We start from the raw sequence: 23,667 nt of genomic DNA, 5'->3' as shown, positions 1-23,667 counted from the left end.
CAATGGATAGAGCAGTGGCCCTGGAGGCAGGAGGACCTGAGTTCAAATCCAATCTCAGGCACCTAACACTCACTAGCTGTGTGACCCTGGGCAAATCATTTAACCCCATTGCCTAGCAAAAACAAAACAAAACAAAACAAAAAGCAGTTTAATTCAACAGGCACCAAGTGCCTACTATGTACAATTAGCGCCTTCTAGAAATCATTCGATGAGTAAGTGACTGGTTATCTCAGCCACATGTACTAAAATACTTTACCTGTTCTTTGGCTTGCTTTTCTCGGAGAGCAATCACATTCCTGATGACTTTATTAAAAAAGGCACACAGTTCATCTCTGTTCTTGTTGGGCAAAACCCGGACCAGTGGGATCATAATGGACGGAAATGCCACTGAAGAGAGAAAAGCAAAGGGAACCATGAAAAGGGGGGGGTGACAAATAGGGACTGGTTTTTGTCAAAGATACCTGGGAGTCAATGGTAGCCATGTACATCATCAACAGAAGGGTTAGCCAGACATTTCCTTACTGCTTAAATAAAGGCTACTGAACTTCACTAGGTAAATAAGAATTGCGTTTGTAAGCCAGAAGCTAACACATTATAGTAAGGTGGAAAGAGGCTCTGGGGTCAGATCTGGATTCAAATCCTGCCTCTGATTTTGACTACTTGTGTGATCTTGAGGCAAGTAGGTGGGGTAGTGGATAGAGTGATGGACTTGAGTCAGGATGACTTGAGTTTTAAATTCAGCCTCAGATACTAGTTATGTGACCTTGGACAAGTTACTTAAATACCGTCTGCCTCAGTTTCCTCATGTGTAAAATGGGGACAAAAATAGTACCTACCTCCCAGGGTTGTTTTGAGGATCAAAGGAGATAATATTATAAAGTGCTTAGAAAACCTTAAAGTGCTATATAAATACCAGCCATTATTTAACCTCCCTGGGCCTCAGTTTCCTTATCTGTAAAATGAGATGGTGAAACTAGATAGCTCTTGAGCTATGATTCTGTGATCCACTGTTAGGAAACTGGTCTAATTCATTCACTGTGGAATCACTTTCCACAAGGAACTGTGAATCCCCACTTCTGTTAAGGGAGAGGCTGCTGCTGTGGAGGAAGGGTGCCTTCTTTCACAACTGACTGGTCTCTTAGATCGGCCCAGGCTTCCTGTTCTATCCCCAAACTCAGCACTTCATGCTGTGTGCTCTAGAACAAGGTCTTTCCCACTAAGTCCAAATGGATCAAGACCACATCTCCCTGCAAAGAGCAGCAGAGAAAGAAATTAAGCTGAATTATTTAGACTCCACCCATGAGCCAGGAGAAGCTTCCCAGATGATGTTACCTTGGTCTGAGGGTGGGTACCATGTTGCCCTGCCTGAGTTCACAGTAGGCCTTGTGGAGTGTCTCAGAGACAGGCCACCTCCAATGCATGGTATAGTGGAAAGGATGCTGGTCTTAGAATCAGAAAATGTGTATTTGAGTCTCAGCTCTGGTAACCTTACTAACTGTATGAACTCAGACAAATCGCTTAACCTCTTGGAGGCTTGGTTTCATCATCTGTAAAATTGGGACAAGAAAACTTATACCACCTATGCAGCCTCAGTTTCCCCATTTGTAAAATTCTCCAAGTATTCTCCAGATTAGACTCATATTACCTCCCTCACAGGGCCATTGGGAAGAAAATGCTTTGTAAACCTGAAAATGCTTTGTAAATATGAGTTGTTCTTATTTTTGCAGCAGTGATAGAAGGGTGGCATGACTGGCCTTGGACCTTCTAGAATACTATGGTTAATGTGTTAGGTCCAAGTCAGGTTCCAAACGGGAGCCCAGGCTTGGTGACATCCTGAGGAGGAGGGCAGAGGCATGTCCCACTGCTTCCTCAGCACCTAAAACTTCAGTGTGGGGGCTGCTGCAGGTGGTGACAGCTAAACAGAAAAATGTGACCCAGAAAAATATGAATTGAACTAAGACATGTATGAAATTGATCAGAATCGACAGAACTGCCAGTAATGGAAAGAGAAATAAGATATTTTAATGCTACTGTGAAAGGGTAGGAGATTGAAAAGGGAGAGGAGGGGGAAGGAATGAGAAATAAATTTTAAAATAAAAATCAATGAAACTGTACCTAACCCTCCAAACAGTAGGGGATTCATTTGTCACTCTATTTGTCTTCTAATAAAAATGGCGACTTGGAAATCCATAGAAGTCCTGCTCTGATGCTTTGTGGTGGTATGAAGGTGACTCTGGGCTTTTTGAGGCTATGCTAGGGGAGACCAAGCTCTCAGAGGTCCCCCCCAAGATGTAAAGGCTTCAAGAATTGGATCATCAATGGATTTATATGCCTATTGTCCAAGAACCTAGCTAATTCAAAGAAGCTTGTCAACATGTAGGCCACATGACGATAGTTTGGTTTTTTTTTTTTTTGTCATCAGACCATATCTACTAAATCAAAGATGGGCTGAGTTCTGAATCAGTTGGAGGATCCCCACTGATGAAATTAGAGATTCTTGAAAGATTGAAGTAAGTCCGCAAGGTATAGTAGGAGAAAAAACAAAACAAAACAAAAAACAACCCAGAGACTTGGAGTCAGAAGATTGGGGTTCTGGTCTTAGTTTATCACTTACTAGCATTGTGACCTTGGGGATGTTATTTTTTAACAACTGGGGTCTTGTTTTCCTCATTTGTAAAAAGGGGATGGGATTTAGGCTAGTTGCATTTTAAGGGTTCTTCTAGGACTAGGAAGTGGATTTTGAAGGAAAATTTTTTGCAGAAAAAAGTGTGCTATGCCTTAGATCCAAAGAGGGGATAAGATGTGTCTTAATCAGTTCAAAAGCACACAGAAGGCAGAGGGCAAAATGTGTGTCCTGGGAACAATAAAAAGGTTTGCTTGGCTTGACTGAAGGGAGTCACGAGAAATGAGATCAGGGAGAAAAAGAAGGGGTCTGTCGTAAACTGGATTTCAGGGCAGTGAGGTGGTACAGTGAATAGAGCACCAGGCCTGGAGTCAGAAATTCCTGAGTTCAAATCTGACCTCAGACACTTACTAGCCGTGTGACCGTGGGCAAGTCTCTTAACCCTGTTGCCTCAGTTTCCCCATCTCTAAAGTGAGCTGGAGAAGGAAATGGCAAAGCACTCTGGTAGCTTTGCCAAGAAAACCCATGGGATCTCAAAGGGTTGAACATGACTGAAAAATGACTAAACAACTGCAGGGCCAATATTCACCATCCACAAAGACCTGCTTTGGAATATTTAAAGTAGTATAATACAGGGAGAGGGTAGTTAAGTAGAAAATCATGTCCATGAAGATAAATGAAAGACTTAACCCTTTATCTCTCATCTGAAAATAACTGAAAATCACTGAAACAACTGAACAACTTCTTGATTCCAGTTCCAGGGCTCTACCCACTGCTCCATGTAATCTGACCACTAATATGAGCTCATTGGGAACAATATAGCCAAAATTTTAGTGACCAGACAGGATTGAAGAAAGGCTAACCTCCTCAAAGATAGAGGGTGGACAGTAGAGCCACAGACTTCAGAGGTCATCCAACCTTATTTACTCTGTATATGTCTTATATGTATATAGTTATCAATGTGTTGTCTCCTCCATTACACTGTGAGCTGCTTGAGGACAGGAGCCATGCTTTTACCTTTCCTTGGATCTCCATCCCTCAGCACGGAGCTAGCACACAGTAAGCACTTAATAAATGTTTGCCAACTCACTGGACGGGCAACCCCTCTATGATATTCTTCAACAAGAGATCATCCGGCCTTGGCCAGAAGACTCTCTAAAAGCCATTTCCACTTCTGTCATTGGGAAGTTTGTCTTTGCATCAGAGTTAAATCTGCTGCTTTGGAATTTCCATCCGTGATGCCTAATTCTGTCCCTGGAGACAAGTCTAATCCCTCTTTTCAAAATAGGACGACAATTATCATGTCTCCCACTCAATCTTTTCTGAATTTAACATTCCTAGTCCTTTCAGCTGTCCCTCAGGTATTTGCCAGATTGAGTCACCTGCAATTTGTGTACTTTTCCAAGAGATGTAGGAGGACTCCTAGAAGCCATCCACCCTGAAAAGTGCCCTGTGGTTAAGCAGTATGGTATCCTTTCCATGCGACTCTATGGAGCTCATCTTACCCTCTTCAGAAATTATACTTACAGATTAAAATCATAACAAATTTAGGAATGGAGAATTGAAAGAAACGTCTGCAGTGCTTCACGAAAGGATTGTCCGGGGTCTTCTGAGAATCCACTTGGAATCCAAAGGCCACACTGGCAACCACGTCAAGAGTGTAACAGCCATAGCACCTATAGTAAAACAGCCAGAGTGCCCATAATGCATAAGGAAAATGGGACCTTTGCAGATTCAGCACCAAGCAACTTCCAACCTCCATGGTCTGCAGAGTGGGTGTTAATGCTGCATAAGCCCCTGGACTAAGAGGGAAAGCTGCCAAACTCACATAACCTTTCCCCTTCACAATGACTTTAACACTTGTAAGAGCTAAGGGAAAAAGCAGCAATAAGAGACATCTCTTTGCACTGGAGCACACTCCGGAAAAAGCCCCCCAAACATATGGATAATATTATGGAAAACATACTGTGGTCTAGAAATAAATAGAAGGGAAGGCTTCCCTTTTCAGAGAGTCCTGCAGAAAGTATCAGTACTTCGGTTCTGACTGGATTCTACCACTCAATTGACCATTTAAAAAAAATTTCCTCCAGCCATCTCAATTAATGAGTTCTGCATAAGCAATCAGGAGAATCTGGTCTGGTGGTAAAATGTCTGAAAACACCTGTGCTTGCTTTATGCCTTTCTTGATGAAAAGGGTTGATTCAATGCTCCCATGTAGGTGCACACTTTGTGTTTTCTCCGTCAGATATTTAGAGTAAAATCACACTTCATTTATATGACATCCTCTTGGGGAAATGAGGTGTTCCACATAAGCAGACTTTCCGGACAACTGAAACTTTAAGGGGCAATCATTTTGGTGCTGCAACTTTTTCATCTGAACCATTTTTGACCAAGTCTTTCTAAAATATGTCACCATTTTAGCTCTAGTAAACAGAACATAGAGAATGTAATTTACTTTTTGTAATTTACCTTACTTCAGCTCAATCAATCAGCAAGCATTTTATTAAGACGTTGCCAGGTGCCAAACACATTGCTAACCACTGGAGGTACAGAAAAAGGCCAAAAAAGTCCCTGCCCTCCAAGCCTTACACTCTAATGGGGAAAAAATGTACATAAATAGGTATGTAGAAGATACCTAACATTTATATAGCGCTTTAAGATTTGCAAAGCACTTTGTAAGTAGTATCTCATTTTGGATGATCACCTGGGAGGAGAAGATTTACCTGTTGGGGGAACTGGAAAAAGTGGCATTTAAGCTGAGTCTTGAACATTAGGTGACTCCCAGTGCTGAGATTTTATGCTTTAAAAACAATTTATTCCGGGGCTCATTGTGAACATTATTTATTATTTGAGGCCGTAATCATACTGCAATGCCGACAGGGACTACTGAAGCCTGAGGTGTCAAGCTGCCTGCAACACGCCCGAAGGTGGCTGGACCTGATTAAAGTGTACTTGGAAATATTTAACGAAATTAATAAGAATACAATAGAATGTAGATAATGGATATATGTGGTTTTCCATATTGATATGGACCCTGCACGGATCCGTCTGTGCCATTTTTGTGGTCCTCATTTCTAGTTGAGTTTGACACCACTGTTGAGTGCCCAGGTGTTTATACCCTTACAGTCAATGGCCCCTGACAGCCGGACTCTGATTATTCTGTCCCTTTCTGTAAAAAAGCTTCAGGGTTTAGACAGACAGAAATATAGACTATGGATACTTTCATCTCTTCCCTCCCTGGCATTTGTCACTTCTCAGCGGCTGTACTTCTAATCCACTCTACACTGAAATTTAGGGTTGCCAGGGGAAACCAGAAAGTTAAGGTTGTTAAATCACTAACTTTAATTGGATGGCCTAAGGGTAACTCTACAAATCTCCTGTGGAGTAAATCGTAGAGGGTTTGTGATGGCTGTTACTCTACACTTTGAGGCTTTCTTCACTTTCTTCTGGGTTCCAGACTGTTCTAGACAGTTGAAGGGGCTCAGAATCCCAATACCTGCCTTCCTGCCTAAGTGGGCCGCCATGTTCCGGTTCCCTTCCAGCCCCCACTTTGTTTAGACGAGCTCTGCTTTCTAGGTTGGCTGACTGTTTCCTCATAGGCCAGCCTCTCCATCCATTTGGTCATCTATCATGGCTCTTTTTGGACTTCAATACTTTCCTGGTCATGAGGTAATTGTCCAGCAATTATGCACAGTTACAGGAAGTGGCAATTCATTTGGAGAAATGCTATTTCTCATCCCCCATAGGCTGACCTTACCTCTGGATATCAAAAGCTTCCTCCGACTCTGCATAAGGCTTCAAGTGAGTCAATAGAAGATCACAGGCTTGGCTGATTAAGGGAATCACCTGGAAAGGAGGAAAATCAAGTATAATTAAGCACTCTGTACAGTGAATGGACCTCAATTAGCTAGGGCTGTAGTGCTTCCTACGTTGGCTATTATTTTTAAGTATGTAATTGCTGAGCAAAATTCTTTTAGTAAAGGCTGAATACAACACCTCCTTGGGATAAAGTTTTTTCTTCTTTCTTCTTTCCATTTCCTCCTTTCTTCTTCTCTTTTCCCTTTTCTTTTTGATCCCTCTGTCTCTCTTCTCTCTTTTTTTCTTTTTCTTTTTGTAAATACAAGTCATGTTTTATTGGGAAAACAGCACTAACTTTTTTTTAACATTCATATTAAACCTATTTTCATATTAGTCATGTTGTAAAGAAGAATTAGAACCAATGGGAGAATAGATAAGAAAGAAGAAACCAAAAAAAAAAAAAGAGAAAGAGAGAAAGAAAGCAAATAACATCCTTTGATCTGCATTGACTCCATAGCTCTTTTTCTGCATGTGGACAGCATTTTCCATCATGATTCTTTTGGAGTTGTCTTATATCCTTGTATTGTTAAGAAGAGATAAGTCTATCAAAGGTAGTCATCACCCAATGTGGCTGTTACTGTGTACAATCTCCTGGTTCTGCTCACTTCACTCAGCATCAGATCATATAAGTCTTCCCAGGTTTTTCTGAAGTCCATCTGCTCATCATTTCTTATAGCACAACAGTATTCCATTACATTTGTATACCACAACTTGTTCAGCTATTCCCCAGCTGATGGGCATCCCCTCAATTTCCAATTCTTTGCCACCACAAAAAGAGCTGCTATAAATATTTTTGTATGTGTGGGTCCTTTTCCCATTTGTATGATCTCTTTGGGATCCAGACCTAGAAATGGTATTGCTGGGTCAAAGGGTATGCACAATTTTATAGCCCTTTGGGCATAGTTCCAAATTGCTCTCCAGAATGGTTGGATCAGTTCACAACTCCACCAATGATGCATTAGTGTTCCAATCCACATTTTTTGGATGTTTTCCCACATCTTCTCCAGCATTTATCATTTTCCTGCTTTGTCATATTAGCCAATCTGATGGGTGTGATGTGGTATCTTCGAGTTGCTTTGATTTGAATTTCTCAAATCAATAGTGATTTAGAACATTTTTTCATATGACTATAGCTTTAACTTCTTCATCTGAAAACTGCCTGTTCATATCCTTTGACTCTTCTCTCTTTTCTTCTGGGCTCTCTAAGGCCAAGACAGTGGAGTGCAAGCTGTGACAGATTCTACCAAGTCAGAAAGGATTCAGGGATGGTGTTTTTCCATAATGGACACGAGATCCTAGGACCAACTTAGCTAAGTGCAAAGAAACCCACTAACAAAAAGTTGGGCACCAGGTGAGGATTTTTTTTTCTGGTCACAGTAACTCATGAAACCCTGTGAAACCCACAAGGTAGTAGCTGGTTGTAGTGGTGCACACCTATAATCCTAGCACCCAGAGAAGTTGAGGTTGGTGGATTTCTTGAGCTCTGGAGTTCTGAGCTGTGGTAAGCTATGCCAATCATGTGTCCACATTAAGTTTGGCATCAATATGTTGAACTCCTGGGAGCAGAGGGCCACTAGGTTGCGTGAGAAGGGGTAAACTGGCCCAGGTCAGTTTGATGAGAAGAAGGTCAAAGCCCCAGGGTTAAACTGTAGGAGAATCAGTCCATGAGTTGTGGCCCCTGAACTTCCAACCTGGGCAAGATGGGGGAGATCCAGTCATTAAAAAGTAAAATAAAAACAAAAACATGGGGTGACTATGATCTGCCTTGGTGGAGGGGCCACTCACACCCATGACTCTTTAAAGTATGTAACAATTTCAATAAACATTTATTAAGTGCCAAATATATGTAAGCCACTGTGTTTAGTGTGGGAGATACAAAACAAAGACAAAAATAAACAGTTCCTGCCTTCAAAGAGGTTCTATAATAATAGTTCCATATAATGATAATAAGTGATAACATAAACAATAACAAGTAATTAAATTATGCATAATTATAGTAGCAATAGTAACATAATAGTAACAACAACAAATGATGATGATGATACCAATGATGATTTCAACAACTTCCATACAATTGGGTTATTTTCTATCTGAAACACATGGGAAAATATGAGAATCAGGTAAGTGATGATGATGATGATGATGATGCTAATAGAGTAGTAGCAGGATAGTGACTTATTCCAGGGTGGTTTCTATTTGCACTCCATTAAACAAGATCAGAAGAATGATTTTTCTGAAATAATAACAGCTTGCATTTATATAGTATCTTAAGGTTTGTAAAGCACTTTACATTAGTCTCATTCTCATTCTATGTACATAGATAGTATATACATAGTATAGTACACATACAGTAAATACAAAATAAATATATGGCAATACAGAAATAATCTCCAGAGACATAGAACACAGAGGATTGGGGTGAGGAGAGAATTGGAAATGAAGGCAATGACCTCTAGGCTGTGTTTTGAAGGAAACTGGAGATTTTAGGAAGCAGAGTGAGGAGGGAGGGCATCCAGATATGGAGAGCACCTCTGACTAGGCACAGAGATAGGAGATGGGATGTCACGTACCGGGAAAAGCAAGGAGGGCCATTTGACTAGAACAGAGCCTGTACAAGAAGGAACGATAGGGGGCAGCGACGTGGCACAGTGGATAGAGCACTGGCCCTGAAGTCAGGAGGACCTGAGTTCAAATCCAGCCGCAGACCAAACACTTAACACTTACCTGTGTGACCCTGTGCAAGTCACTTAACCCCAATTGTCTAAAAGTAAAAAAAAGAAAAAAAAAAGGAGCAATAGGAGATAAGACTGGAAAGATAAGTGGGAACCATAATGTAAAGATCTTTCAATTCTAGGCTGAGGATTTTTTATTTTATCCTAGAGGAAATAGGGAGCTACTAAAGATTTTTGAGTAGGGGATTATCATGTTAGGTCTGTATTTTAGGAGTATTCATTTGGTAGTTGTATAGAGGATGGATTGGTAAGGAGAAGGCCTGGAGTCAGGAGGTTTAATTCAATTTAGAAAGCATTGATTAAGTGCCTGCTATGTAGCCAACAAATTACATAAGATGAACTACAAAAATAAACGATAATAAACTTAAAAATGTAGTCAATAAACATTTGTTAAGTGCATACTATGTGCAGGGGACACTATGGGGGGAGGGGGAAACTAGATGATGTAGTAGATGGAGTACCAGGCCTAGAGTCAAGAGGACCAGAGTTCAAATCCTGCCTCAGACACTTACTGGCTGTGTAACCCTGGGCAAGTCACTTAACCCTGTTTGCCTCAGTTTCCTCATCTGTAAAATGAGCTGGAGAAGGAAATGACAAACCACTCTAGTGTCTTTGCCAAGAAAACCCCAAAATGAGGTCATGAAGAATCCGTCACAACTGAAAAATGACTGAACAACAACAACATGCACTAGGCACTCTGCTCAGCATTTATTAAGAACTTGCCATGTGCCAAGCACAGTGCTAAGCACTGAAGGTACAGAAAAAGGCCAAAAAATGTCCTCGCCCTTAAGACACTTACAATCCAATGGAGGAAGACAAAACACAAAAGAAAGCTGAAAAACTGCTACGTGCTGGGGTTAGAGAGACAAAAATGAACAATTCCTGCCCTCGAGAAGCTTCCATTCTATAAGGGTAAAACAACATGTATCATATAAGTAAATGCAAAATATATACCAAGGAGATGCAAAATAATTTGTTCTGGGGTGGGGTGGGGAGAATCAGCAAATGAGGGGAATTAGAAATCAGGTAAGAGACAACCTTTAGAGTCTATGAGACAGAGGTGAAGAAGGAATACATTCCAGACACAGAGGATGAAATACTGTGTATGAGGAACAGTGTGGCTGGAACATAGAGTTAGGAAGAGAAATCACGTGACCCAAGCCTGGGATGGTAGATAGTAGCCTGGAGCAGCACTTCTTAAACTGTGGGTCCACACCCCACAGCCACGTAACTGAATGTAGGGGTTGCGAAAAATTTGGCAACAGTAAAGGTTTCTGAACGCGCAATGACCAAAAATTAATTCAAAATCAAATGCATAATGAGCCTGAGGTGTTTCTGGCAGGGTTTGCCCGTGTTGCATGGCACAGCTTCACTGAAGCCTTGGTTCTGAATACACAATATGCACGCTGAGCATTGCGCATGTCGTCATCCCATAGCAACGCCCACAAACCTGCCAGAAACACCTCTACTCAGCTTCAAGACTATTGTATGTTACTGTACGTACAAAATCATTAAAAGGATTTTGGCTTGGGATTAGGACAGAATTTCCAACAATTTCTGAAATGGCCCTAAATATACTTCTACCATTTTGTACTATGTATTTATGCAGTGTTCTCAGCACTGATGATTATAAAATCAAAACATCAATGAACTCTGAAAAATGTTGAAGATGCTCTACCTCCTACGGTATCAAATATTCCGCCAAGATTTAATTCTTTATGTAAAAATAAACACATTCATCTCATTAGTATGTGAATTTGTTTTTGTCTTTAATAAATGATAAAATTATATGTATACCAAAGAGTTGTTTTAAAATAAATTTCTTTATGATTTATTATTGGCAAATGTTTGTTTTGTATACCTATTTTATGTACCTATATACCCAGGGTCGTGTAAAAGTATATAGGATGAAAAGGGGTCGTGAGTGAAAAACGTTTAAGACACCCTGGCTACAGCCCCATCATGAAGAGCTGTAAATGTCATACATTAGAGTCCTAGTGAGAGGTGATGAGGGCCTGGGGAGAGTCTTTGTGAGTGGAGGGAAGGAGATGGACGTACGGGATACTGGGGCAGCTAGATGACTTTAGTAGATAGATCCCTAGACTTGGAGTCAGGAGTCTGAGTTTAAACCTTGCCCAGACACTGAATATTACTAACTGTCATAAAGACAGCTAGGTGGCACAGGCTCTGGGTCTGGAGTTAGGAAATCATAAGTTCAAATCTGGACTCAGATACTTACTAAATTTGTCTCAGTTTCCTCAACTGTAAAATGAGGGTTATAACAGCGTCTACCTCCCAGGGTGGTTTAAAATTAGGTAACTGTAAAGTACTTAATGCAGTGGTAGGCATATAATAAGTGCTTAATAATAATAAATTATAATAAATGCTTGTTCTCTTCCTCTTCTTAAGGCAGGTCACTTGACTTTTCTCAGCCTCAGTTTCCTCATTTGTAAAATGAGGATAATAGCACCTACCTCACAGGGTTGTTGTAAGAATAAAATGAGATAATATGTATAAAATGTCTTCATGAGTTGTAAATCACCATATACATATTATTATTATTATTATTTTATTGAGGTGGTATTATGAGGCTTGGGAAATGATTAGATAAGTGGGAGTGATTGAGAGGGTAAAGACAAAGCTAACTCCAAGGCTGAAATAGTAGAAGTAATATTTCAGACAATGAAAATACAATGGAATGTTTAAAATTTGTAAACATCTAAAATCTGTACTACATTCGAATTCAAATCCAGCAAACAATTATTGTCTATTAAGGCACTAGACAAAAATTAATTATGCCCTGCCTCAAGAAGCTTACATTCTCTTGGAGGAAGGTAAGAGGAGGTGATGTGTGTGTGTGTATGTGTGGGTAAAATGTATACGGTAAGTAAATACAAGTTAAATAGAGGAGAGAGTACCACCAGCTAAGTAGGTGATCAAGAGAGGGAGTCTTTATGAAGGAAGTGGTGCTTGAGCTGAGCCTTGAAAGCAGACAAAAGATTTAAGAAGCAGATTCACAGAGGTAATGAATTCTGGACATGGAAAACAACCCCGTGTGCAAATGCACAGGAGTTGGGGATGGAGTGTTGAGTTTCAGGGACAGTTAATCATCCAATTTGTATGTAACATAGAGATTGTGAAGGGGAAGTAAAGTGAAATGAGGGTGGGAAAGTAGAATAGGATTGTGAAGGGCTTTAAGGTAAGGCTGAAGAATTTGTATTTTATCTTAGACACAAGGAAAGATACCAATGACAAGGGTTTACTATAGTCACTTCATACTGGTGCCTTAGAACCATGTCTTAGAAACTAGCAAATGCTCCAAATCTGGGCTTGATTTATTATTTTGTTGATTTTCTAGACTTAAGAAAGTGGTGGAGGAAATGTTAAAAATACAGATTAAACTTATAAGTGTCATGTGAGCCCATATTTTTATCCCCCAGAAAGCTGGTGGTTAAACATTTACCAGCACACCTTCACATTCATGGATTTTAAGCGGGGGATTGACGTGATACAACCCAAGCCCAAGCTTTTGTCAGCTGCATAGAGCAGTGGTATCAACTTACATAGAAACAAGAGTCACTAAACTGTACTTAAGAATTCTTGTAGGAATGCATTGATGCAGAAAACCACATGTTAACATTATCTATGCTCTGAAGTATTTTATTTATTTTGTTGAATATTTCCCAATTACATTTTAATCTGGTTTGGGATGTGTTATGGGCTTCACCACATGCTGCCACTGGACTGTCTTTGACATCTCTGCTGTAGAGTGTGGTTTGGAGAGGGGAGAGACTAGAAGTAGAGAACTCTATCAGACAACTAATAGAGTAGTCTAGGTGAGAGGTGAACTTGGTTAGCAGCCAAGTGAGTGGAGAGAAGGGGATGCATTCAAACAATGTAGTAGAGACAGAATCAAGAAGACTTGGAGACCAGTTTGATACAGTGGAATGAGGAAGAGTGAAGAGCAAAGGAAGAATCCAAGGTTACACCTGGGAGAATGATGGCATTCTCAAAAGAGATAGAAAAAGTATGGAAAGCATTAAGGAAAGTTTATGCGCTCCGTACCGCTTCCAGTTTCTACTTTAACCTACATAAATCCCATGGAATTATGTAAAAAGTGGAAAGAAGGAAGGATTTGGGGAAAGTATTGTACACTGCAATGGTGGGGAGGGGGGAAAAGGGGACAAGCATTTATTAAGCTCCTACTATGTACCAGGCTATGCTAAATGTGCTACATGCTTTATAGATATGATCTCATTTAATCAATGGATTCATTATGTCTTGATGTGAGTACTCTTCCTACCACCGTAATGCAGATCACAGCCCATTAGGTAAAACGTAAGTCTCCCAGTGCCTTGCAGAGTGCCAGGAACGCAATAGGTATATAATATATGCTTGTTGATTGATTCACCAATGCTTTTTCTTCCTATGTGATTCTGGTCATGTTTCTTCCATAAACCCTCCATAAATCTACCCAAGGTACTGTAGTCTCTCCTCCCGTTCTTTTAATATTTAATGGACACCAGCGTGACGCTCAGGCCCGTCAGTCTATTTTTATCTCGGGACTTTGCTACATCCACTTCCTTATGTAGTGACGCATGTCATGAATACTATCTTTTATGCCACTTCTCATCTGCAAGTCCTTTTTGGCAATACCCCGGAGCCTTTTTACACCCATCGTGAGTCTTTGTTTGCCCTTGGGTCACCTTCGATTTTGGTTCATCAGAGATCATGCTGTGACCATGATTTGTAGCTGTGCAGCATAGCCAGGAGAATATGAATGTAGCCCAGGGTTACTTAGACTTAGAATCACAGAGCCTTTGGATGCTCAGGTTGTCCCTTTAATGGGATCACAGATGCTCTGGAAGACTTTCCTAGGAAGATAGAGAATTTTTGGGCTTAGATTGTTAATGGACTGTCTGAAAAGTTTTTTGGGAGAGCTCTGTTTATCTTGCTGCTGCAGTATGTTTTGGGGTGCCAGACAGGGGAGGCAGTAAGGTGAGAGGGAGATACAAATAGATGAATGCCTGGATCAGGAGGTGAAAAGTGAGAAGACAAATGCAGGGCATGATCGGACTAGAGCCGACAGCCAGGAGTGGAGAACCTGCAACCTCAAGGCCACATGGGGTCTTCTAGGTCCTCGGGTGCGGTCTTTTGACTGAGTCCAAGTTTTACAGAACAAATCCTTTTATTAAGGGGATTTGTTCTGTGACAACTAGTGAGGGCCAAGTCTAGCCCATCCCTCTCCTTTCTTCTGATTCCCCTGAACACAGAGATGATTTAAGGCCCATCGCAGCCTATGCTTTGTTTAAATGTTTGTTTTTATTTCTTACTTGCTACTACTAATAAATTATATGCCCATTAATAATAAGTTTTGTCTAAGTCTATACATTTGTGGTTTGAGACAGAGAAGGGAAACTAACCCAGTGGAGAAGAGATTTTCTTGGTTTATCCCAGGGTGGTACTAATCTGATTAGAGATACAGTTTTAAAAAATTTTTGCAGTTTCTGAGAAAATTGCAGACAATATCTATTAGATTGCCTTTGAACCCAATAAGACAATATTTATAAGGAAATGAGCCATTTGCAGACTGAAGGGTTGTGGTGGTGGTGGTGGGGTGATATGTTCGTCCTTGTGTGCACTGTCTATACCATCACATGCCACACACCTCAGGTCTCTAAATTAGTGGTTTTTTTAAAAAAAAAAACCAAAAACCAAAACCAAAAGATAGGCTTTAGAAGCTTAAGATCACTGAAAACAAATTTCTCATATGAAGCCCAACCCAGTCTCTTTCTTTTTCTACTTAATTCCGGGCCCAGTTTATCATTCATCTGCAATGCTTGTCCATGAAACATACCTACTAATATGCTAACGATGGGCTATCTATACAACTGCATGGCCTGCTTCGTGATGACCAATAAAACAGACAAAGAGCCTGATCAGTAAATATTGAAATCCATTAAATGGTTTATCTAGAACCTGCGCTAGGTTTAGTAAATAGTCTATTCCGGTTATAGACTGCACAGACACAGACTATGGTCTTTATCTCTAAAATCTGCCTTGGTCCCAAAGGCACACATTTCACTTCTCTGACTATAGGATGGATTCTCGGAGCTTAAAAGGACTTCAGAGATCAATCATCTGTCTACTCAAAGCTCCTGTCCAATTCGGAGACCCCCCTCTACGAAATCTCTGGCAGATGCTCATCCAGCCTTTGCTCAGATATTTCTAGAGATGGAACGCTCCCAGTTTCAAGCTTCTATTGTTGCTGGGTAACTCTGTTAGTTTGCTTCCAAAATGCACAGTGGAGTAATAGGCAGATACTATCGGATTCCCTGGATTTATGGAGCCTCGTAGCCAGAACCTGATTCTCATGACTTTTCTCCTCTGACCTTTGTATTTGGACGTAGCTGGAAGGCTATCCAAAAGGAGGTGAATTTTTTTGTTTTTAGCTATGCGAGTTTATTCAGACCATGTCTAAGGTGGGGAGGCAGTCTGACTCAGTCACTATAAAACTCAGTGGAATTCTTGCTTTCAGTGAACTGGATGCTGGAGTCTCATGACTGGCTTTGATTTCAGTTTGGTCCAAATATTGCTCACATGGACTCTCATTTACTTTTTCTTCTTTTGCTGCCAGACTTCTAAAGAGTGAGCGCTTTGTGGTAATCTGGCATCTGCCCTTATCACTCAACTAAAATGGTTCTCTCCAAAGTCACTTGCAAAATCTTAGGTCAGTATTTCTCTTCCATTTCTCTCTTTTCAGCATTTGATTATCCCTTCTTTTTTTAAATTTAAAAAAATATTTTCTGCTTCCTTAGCTTTTATGACTCTGCACCGTTCTTTTTCTTCTCTACCTCTTTGATCCTTCCTTTTCTGTACCTTTCCTTGGCTTTTCTTTCTCCTCCCATCTCCTAAATGTGGGTGTCCCCCTACACTCTGTCCTTGGGCCTCTTCTCTCTCTAAAGCAAGAATTCTTAACCTGGGGGTCCACATACCCCCAATCAATTTGTGAATAGATTTCAGGTGGTTCAGGAACTTGTCTAGGAAAAAGTTTATATTTTTGTTTTCATTAACCTTTCGTTTCCTTTGTAATCCTATGTATTTTATTTTATGCATTTAAAAACCTAATTCTGAGAAGGGGTTCACAGGCTTCACCAGACTGCAAAGAGGTCCATTACATGAAAAAGGGTAAGAACTCCTGCTCTAAACTTTTACTCTTGACAAATATATCACTTCCCATGACCTCAATTATTGGCAGTGTGTTCTTGACTTTCAAACTTATGTTTCCAGCTCTAATCTCTCTCTCCAACTCCAGACTGACATTTCCAACTGCCTGTCAGAAATAGAACACAAATTCTCTTCCCGCCTTCCTACCCTGCTGACCTCGCCTCAAACTCAACATAGCCAAAATGAACTCAACATCTTTTCAAAGAAACTGTTCCGTGTACAGAATATGCATTTTCTATTAAGGGCATGACCATCTACCCAGATACTCAGTTGGGTTCTTAACCCAAGAATCATCTTTGACTTTTCCTCCTCAGTATCTTAAGAGTATGGAATCTCTGTTTTGGAATGGACTTTTGAGGGTCTCTTGTCCAACTTGACCAAGAATCTGCTTATGCCAAATCATTTCTCTTGAGAAGGCTTCTCTATCTCCACCAGTTGAGATCCTATCCATACTTCAATCCTTCATCCTTGATTTAGGGATCAAGTGACAATTGCATGAAGCCTTCCTTCCCACCCCAAAGTGGGGTCTCTTTTATTTGTACTTTAGGGCCATCTAAAGTCTTATATTACTTTTTATCTCTCTTATGCATTCTACCTTATATTGTGATTATTTGCACAAATATGCATTCCTTTTTGTTAATCTGTGAGTTGTTTGGCAGCAGGTACTATGTCTTATTCATCTGGACCTTCTTATATACTGCCCTATACAGTCAGATCTTGTATGTACTAGGCACTCAATAAATGTTGGATTATAAATGAGCACATTACAATCAAGTGAAGTCTCCCACATTCTATATACATGGGATTAGTTTTTTTTAATTAAGTGCATGAATTTACATCATAGCTGTTAAATGTAATTTTGTTGATTTTAGTTTAGTATTCCAGTCTGTCAGTATAATTTTAAATACTGAGTCTGTCATCCTTCCTGATTTCTGTCATCTGCAGATTTGATAAGCAGCGTGCTTTTTATGTCTTCATCCAAGTCTGTTTAAAATCATTGTAAAAAAAAAATATTCCTCCTCCGAAGTCCTCTTTGATGGATCATTGTGGTAGTGGTAGTTGTTGAGCCAGAATGGGGAGCAGACCTTGGTTCAAAAAAACCTATGGCAATAAAAGGCATGCCCTAGCAGGTCCTAAGAAGAGGCAACAGTTTCTAAAGGCTAGCAGCAAGGGATTTGGTGTCATATAGCACGCCAGATTTGGAGAGGTCTCCAAGTGATGAATGGCTTTTGTCTGCACTAACTCATTCTGTGCTAAGGTAGGCATGGCTTGGGTAGTCTAAATTGGTTAAAAAAAAAAAAAAAGACTGGCCACATAGATTAACTTGAATTTTTTTTTTAAAGTAGCTGTAAGTATTGTATCCCACTGTAGAACGTGAGCTTCTTGAGGGAAAAGATAGGTTTTTCTTTTGTCTTTGCATTTCCAACATCTAGCACAGTGCCTGGCACATAGTAGGTGCTTAATCAATGTCTATTGATTGGCTAAATCAATCAATAAACATTTATTAAGTACTATGTGCCAGGCATTGTGCTAAGTGCTGGGAACACACGAGGCAAAAGACAGTCCCTGCCCTCAAGGAGCTTACAATCTAATAAGAAGCTTATATTCTTAATGACAAGTTGCCTGTAACTACACATTATACTCTTTAGAGAGCTCCCCTTTTTCTTTCTTATAGGAACAGTTTGTTTTTGTGTTATTAGAATTCTATTCTTGAAAGTTTCCATCCCTCTTGGACAACCCTTTCTTCTAAAATTTTATGTTGGGGGATCCTACCTATCTTTTCTGTTGCTTTGGGATTTCACTACAGATCTCTTTCTGGCTGACATAGAAATATGAATTGCCATCATTTAGATATGGCTGTCCAACCAGCGGTGAATCTACCTAATGGTACAATAATTCCATCTACATTGTACCATCGTATCCTTATAGTATGAGTATGAAAGACTATGTCAAATGATTTTTTTGAAATTAAGATAGCGTCCTCTGATCTAACAAATTAGAGAAAAAGCCCTATCAAAAAAGGCAATTAGGCTCGTTTGGCATGACTTGTTCTTAGCGAACCCATATTTGTTCTTGATGATCACCTTATTTTTATCTAAATACTCACCAACACAAATAAAGTCTAATTCAACGCTCGCTTCACTGCCCTCCATTGCTTCCAGGACTGCAGTTGTCAGAACATACTTTTCTCTTCCTTTCAAGAACTGGGACTATAATCATCCTCCATAGTTTTCTGGTACCTCTCCTGTACTCCCTGGTTTCTCAAAGACTGACAACAATGATGCTGAGATCACGTTTGCCATTTCTTTATTGTGTAGTTACCTGGGTTTGAAGAGAGGAACTCATTTGTAGCAGCCACTCTCTTACTATCTGGCTATTGATGAGGGGCAGCTAGGGGGCAAAATAAATAAAACACTGGGCCTAGAGCCAGAAAGATCTGAGTTCAAATCTGACTTCACTTATCGGTTGCATGACCCCAGTTGGGCAAGTTACCTAACTCTGTTTGCCTCAGTTTCCTCATCTCTAAAATGAACTGAAGGAAATGGCAAACCATTCCAGTACCTTTGCCAAGAAAAAATCCCAAATAGGGTCATGAAGACTGAAATGGCTGAATGACATTGATGTTGAACTTGGTTCTCAAAAATAGACCTCTGCCTCCCACTTTCTTCTTGCTCCCAAATATAACTTTCCAAAAAGTTTTTTGTCTTATTTATCATTTTCTCCCCTTCATGAAACTTGGTTCATAGTAAGTTTATAATCTTCCTGTCATTGATCTTATAGGGGTCATGCTGCCCTTTTGCATTCACCATTGATGAAGTCCTTCTCCTTCTACCTTTTGCTTATGGCTTTTCTTTTTTTTCCTTTTTTTTAATTCCTTTTTTTTTCTTTTGGAGGCAATTGGGGTTAAGTGACTTGCTCAGGGGCACACAGCTAGTAAGTGTCTGAGGCTGGATTTGAACTCAGGTCCTCCTGACTCCAGGGCCAGTGCTCTATCCGTTGGGCCACCTAGCTGCCCCTGCTTGTGGCTTTTCAAAATCTGAGAGTTTGACTTGCAATCACACTGATTTCATCAGATGCCTTCCTCTTCTCTGTTCTTCTTTTTGGGATCATTAGCCGTTACAGAGTCATAATTTACATTGGATTATCAGTGTAGAGCTGTGAGGGTCCTCAGAGGAAATCTAGTCCAATGCCCTCATTTTATAGATAAGGAAACTAAAGCCCAGGGAGGTTAACTATCTTTTCCCTATCCCACAGGAAGTAAATATTAGAGTAGAATTTGAATTCAGGTCCTCTCCTTCCAGAGCCAGTACCACATTGAATCACTTGGAGTCTCTCAATTCTCATTAGCCACATTCTCCTTTTAACATTATATAAAATGTTACTACAAATTGTGCTGAGTGACCCAGAAAAAGAAAAAAAAGAATTATGCAACCCAACACTCAATTCATAGGATTGTATTACCTAGAACCGAAAGGAACATTCTGAGTTATCTAACCCATCTCCCTAATTTCACAGATGAGGAAAGTGTGACCACTAAAGGTTAAATAAATACTTTGCTCCAGGTCACACAAATAGGGTGAGAGTTGGATTTGAACCCCCATTCTGTGACTCCAGAGCTAGCACTCTGTCCACCAGGGTATACTGCCTTCCTAATTCACCCCTAAAGCAAATAAAGGATACTCCTTTGTTACAATTTCCTTCACTGTAAAATAAGGACATTAGATGAGATGATCTCTGAAATCCCTTTCAGCCGTTAGGATTCCAAGTCACATATCTCATTCTCACCTATAGTTGTTTTGGGCCCGTGGGCCAAAAAAACAATTAGCCTAGGGCAACAGGGAGTTGTAGGGATGGTTCCATGTACATGTCAGAGCCCATCACATTCTCTTAGAATCTCTGACTTCAAAGGAACAAATTGACCTAGAGGATATAACTCCAAACAAAAAACCCATGTGATAATTGTTGCTTGGATGTGTATAGTATCTTGTACTTTTCAAAGTCCTTTCACATTAATAATCTCTTTTAATCTTCACCAGATCCCAATGAGGTAGTCAGGGAATGTGTTATCATCCCCATTTCATGGATGATGAAACTGAGGCATAGAAAGGTTCAGGTTCACATAGCTAGTAAGTGTCTGAGGTGGATTTGAACTCAGGTCTTTCTCACTCTAAGTCCAAGGCTTTATCTACTACATCATGCATACATACTCTTTGTCTTATAAAAAAAAAACACCACCACACATTAGTTTTTCTGAATGCCACTTAACAGCATGTAATATTTGATGTAGTGTGCTTCTAACTACCCCCCCAACCCCAAAATAGTAATAAATAATAATAATAAATGCACAATTAGCTGACCCCTGAAAATCTATGGAATGGGTCACCCTCTTGGCTATGAGGAAAGTATGCTCCTTGTCTATGAATGGGAAACTAGCCTTGTCCATGTTGACAAAATTGAGTGGCCTACCGCTTATTTTTGTATGGCCCATGAGCTAAGAATGGTACCATTCTTCGCGTGTGCTAAATTTGGTTCACAGGCTGTAGTTTGCAGACCCCTGCAATATAAAATCTAGACTCTTGGTGATCTCTCTGGTCACTTTCAGAGCTGTGAGTCTATGAGCATTGCTCATGAAACGATAACAGATGTTTTCATATTTTATCCTATTAGGTGTCACAGAGATACCATCATGGTTAGATGATTATGGGCTACATATTTTAAATAATTCCATTCTGATAGAATGTAAGCTCCTTGAGGTCAGGGACTATTTTATTTTTGCCTTTGTTTTCCCCAAACCAAACTCAGTGTCCAGCATAAAGTAGGCATGTAATTCTTATTGACTAATTTTTAAAGGGAATATGTAATAAATAACAATGGATTCGATATCGATTATTTGCATTGTGCTTTAGTTTGCAAAGTGCTTCAATATACATCATCCCATGTGATATTGACAGTGGTTGTCATCCTTCATTCTAGAAAGAGGATCAAAATGACATCATTATGTCAGGGTCAAAGTACAGTGTGTCTGGCTATGGCTGATCGGACCAGACCACAGGTCAGGCACAAATAGTTCATATGAACATCTAGAGTGGAGATGTCTCTAAACTTGCTCATCTCACATTTCCTTTGAGTGATGGCAGTTGTGCTTTGCTCACAGAGCACAGCGCCTTCTCTGATGAGGGCACACCATGCTGGGCGTTCCTGTGCCAGTGTCCCCCATGTCTCACAATTGATTTCAAAGTTCTTCAGAGAGACCTTGAGAATGTCCTTGCATTTATACTCCTTTGAGGCCAGATAAGGAAAATGAGACTAGGAGGGGTGAGAGAATGACTGCAGGTCACACAGCTAATAAATATCAGAGATCTAACTTCTAGTCCAGTCTTCTTGTTCACCTTTGAAAAATATGAAGCCAAAAGAAGTTGGATACTCAGTGCAAACAAGACTCAACGGTTTTGGTTTTGCTTTTATCTTTGTTTTAACTTTGGCTTGTTTGGGAAAAAAGAAATGAAACTCTTGAACCGTCAGTTGAAGATGAATAAATAGGAAAGATTGAATGCCCTCCTTCCATAAGAGCACTTGTTGAAGAAACACCGAAGGATTTTTTTAAAATCCAAATTTCTATGCAAAATTTGCTGTCAGGTCAGTAACCACTGTGGCCGTCAACATGTTGAGCCATTCTGATGACATAGAAGTGCTTGTCAGGCATTGTAACCAATCAACATTTACCGTGAGGAGGCGGTGACAGCTAGTGTTGCTAAGCAATGCTCCCCCTCCAGCCCCTCGCAGTTGGGTACCATTAGATAGATGTGCTGTTCTCACTAGTGGCCAGGCAGAACACAAAAGCTTCTGCCAGTGAAAAACCAAATTATAACCCAGACCTGGGTCCATCACACCCCCAACCCAGAAAGGAGTATGTTTCCTTTTAAATGCAAATAGAAAAAGAAGATTTTAACTAGAGCTTAAACAGTCCATCATTATACTGATTTTAATTAGGAGATTGGGTGTCAGTGGAATACAACTTTGTCACAGGATAATGGTCTCTTGCTGGTAGATAAATGCAGGGACACTTCTAGAAAATGGGCATCTGGTCAGGCAGAGACAATGTATTTTTGGACTCTGAAGTATTTATTACCCCGATCACACTTGGTTATAATGACTTTCATTTTTATTGGTCTGAAGGATTGAGAAATAAAACTAAATATTAAAAATAGACTGCTGAAGGCTGGCATAGCCTGGAGAAAGCTCCTGGCAGTAATGTTCTTGGAAAATGGTTCTCCACTTTGAGAACATTCGATGCTTTAATCTGAAGAGCTTCACTATGAAAATTTAAAGGCCAATCCACACTGTGTGGGTGCCTGTAATTCTGTGAATGCTCCCCAGTCCAAATGGCCAGAGCCATTCAAATCATGCAGAGCAACTTAAGAAGACTTCCCAAGAAATGTGTTTGCAGAATTTAGCCATTCAAAGGTAAGATCTGTCTTCTCCAAGTTAGGGAACGACTAGAGGGGATGATGACCACATCCTCTCTAATCCAACCCAATCCAATTCAAAAAGCATTTATTAATTTTCCAGTGCACTCAAGGAACTATGTGAGGTACTCAGGATACAAAGACAACTCCTCCTCTTCCCCCGTAGTTTCTGCCCTCAAGGCGTTTACAAGGGATGGGGGAGGATATACTTCTGTCTCCTCTTTCTGAGATTCATTCTCACTGGCTGTAATAGGAATTGTAACAGGAATTTGTAATAGGAAACATTTGGATGGAAAGTAAATAATTAAATGGCATATCTTCACTGTTACCACAGTGGATTTCAACCTTGAAACATATAGGTGTATGTGTGTGTATATGCATAATTAAGAATATATATGAGAATATATATATGTTCTTGTATATATATATGGTGTTCTAAAAGTCTGGGTAGTTTTAAGCTATTAAAGTGATATACATATATACATATATATGTATATATGCACACATATTCACATACACATGTATGTACTCAGGTATGCATATTTATACTCACATGTATATGGGTTTGTATATATCTATTTTTATCTACCTATCAATGGCCTCCTAATTGTTCTTCCTGCTCCCTACTTCCATGCACATACATACGTGTGTGTATAAACACATATATGTTGTAGTTGTGCAGTTGTTTCAGTCTTGTCCAACTCTTTATGACTCCAGTTGAGGTTTTCCTTGGCAAAGATACTGGAATGGTTTGCCATTT

The 23,667-nt window shown here is 40.0% G+C and overlaps 1 protein-coding gene across 2 annotated transcripts in view; it reads right to left on the bottom strand.

Moving 5' to 3' along the window:
• Nucleotides 1-23,667, bottom strand: part of TBXAS1 (thromboxane A synthase 1) — a 231,123-nt gene that overhangs the window by 107,553 nt on the left and 99,903 nt on the right. For both annotated transcript variants that reach the window (XM_027842282.1, XM_027842283.1), the window contains 3 exons: nucleotides 6,381-6,469; nucleotides 4,151-4,299; nucleotides 257-387 (listed from right to left, as the gene is read on the bottom strand). In XM_027842282.1, coding sequence (XP_027698083.1) covers nucleotides 257-387; nucleotides 4,151-4,299; nucleotides 6,381-6,469 — 369 coding nt within the window. The remainder of the gene's footprint in view (nucleotides 1-256; nucleotides 388-4,150; nucleotides 4,300-6,380; nucleotides 6,470-23,667) is intronic.

This window comes from Vombatus ursinus, unplaced genomic scaffold, assembly GCF_900497805.2.
Source record: "Vombatus ursinus unplaced genomic scaffold, bare-nosed wombat genome assembly UNPS02014870.1, whole genome shotgun sequence".
Classification (NCBI taxonomy): Eukaryota; Metazoa; Chordata; class Mammalia; order Diprotodontia; family Vombatidae; genus Vombatus; species Vombatus ursinus.
The sequence above is the reverse complement of the archived record's forward strand: the minus strand, read 5'-3'. Positions and strand labels throughout refer to the sequence as shown.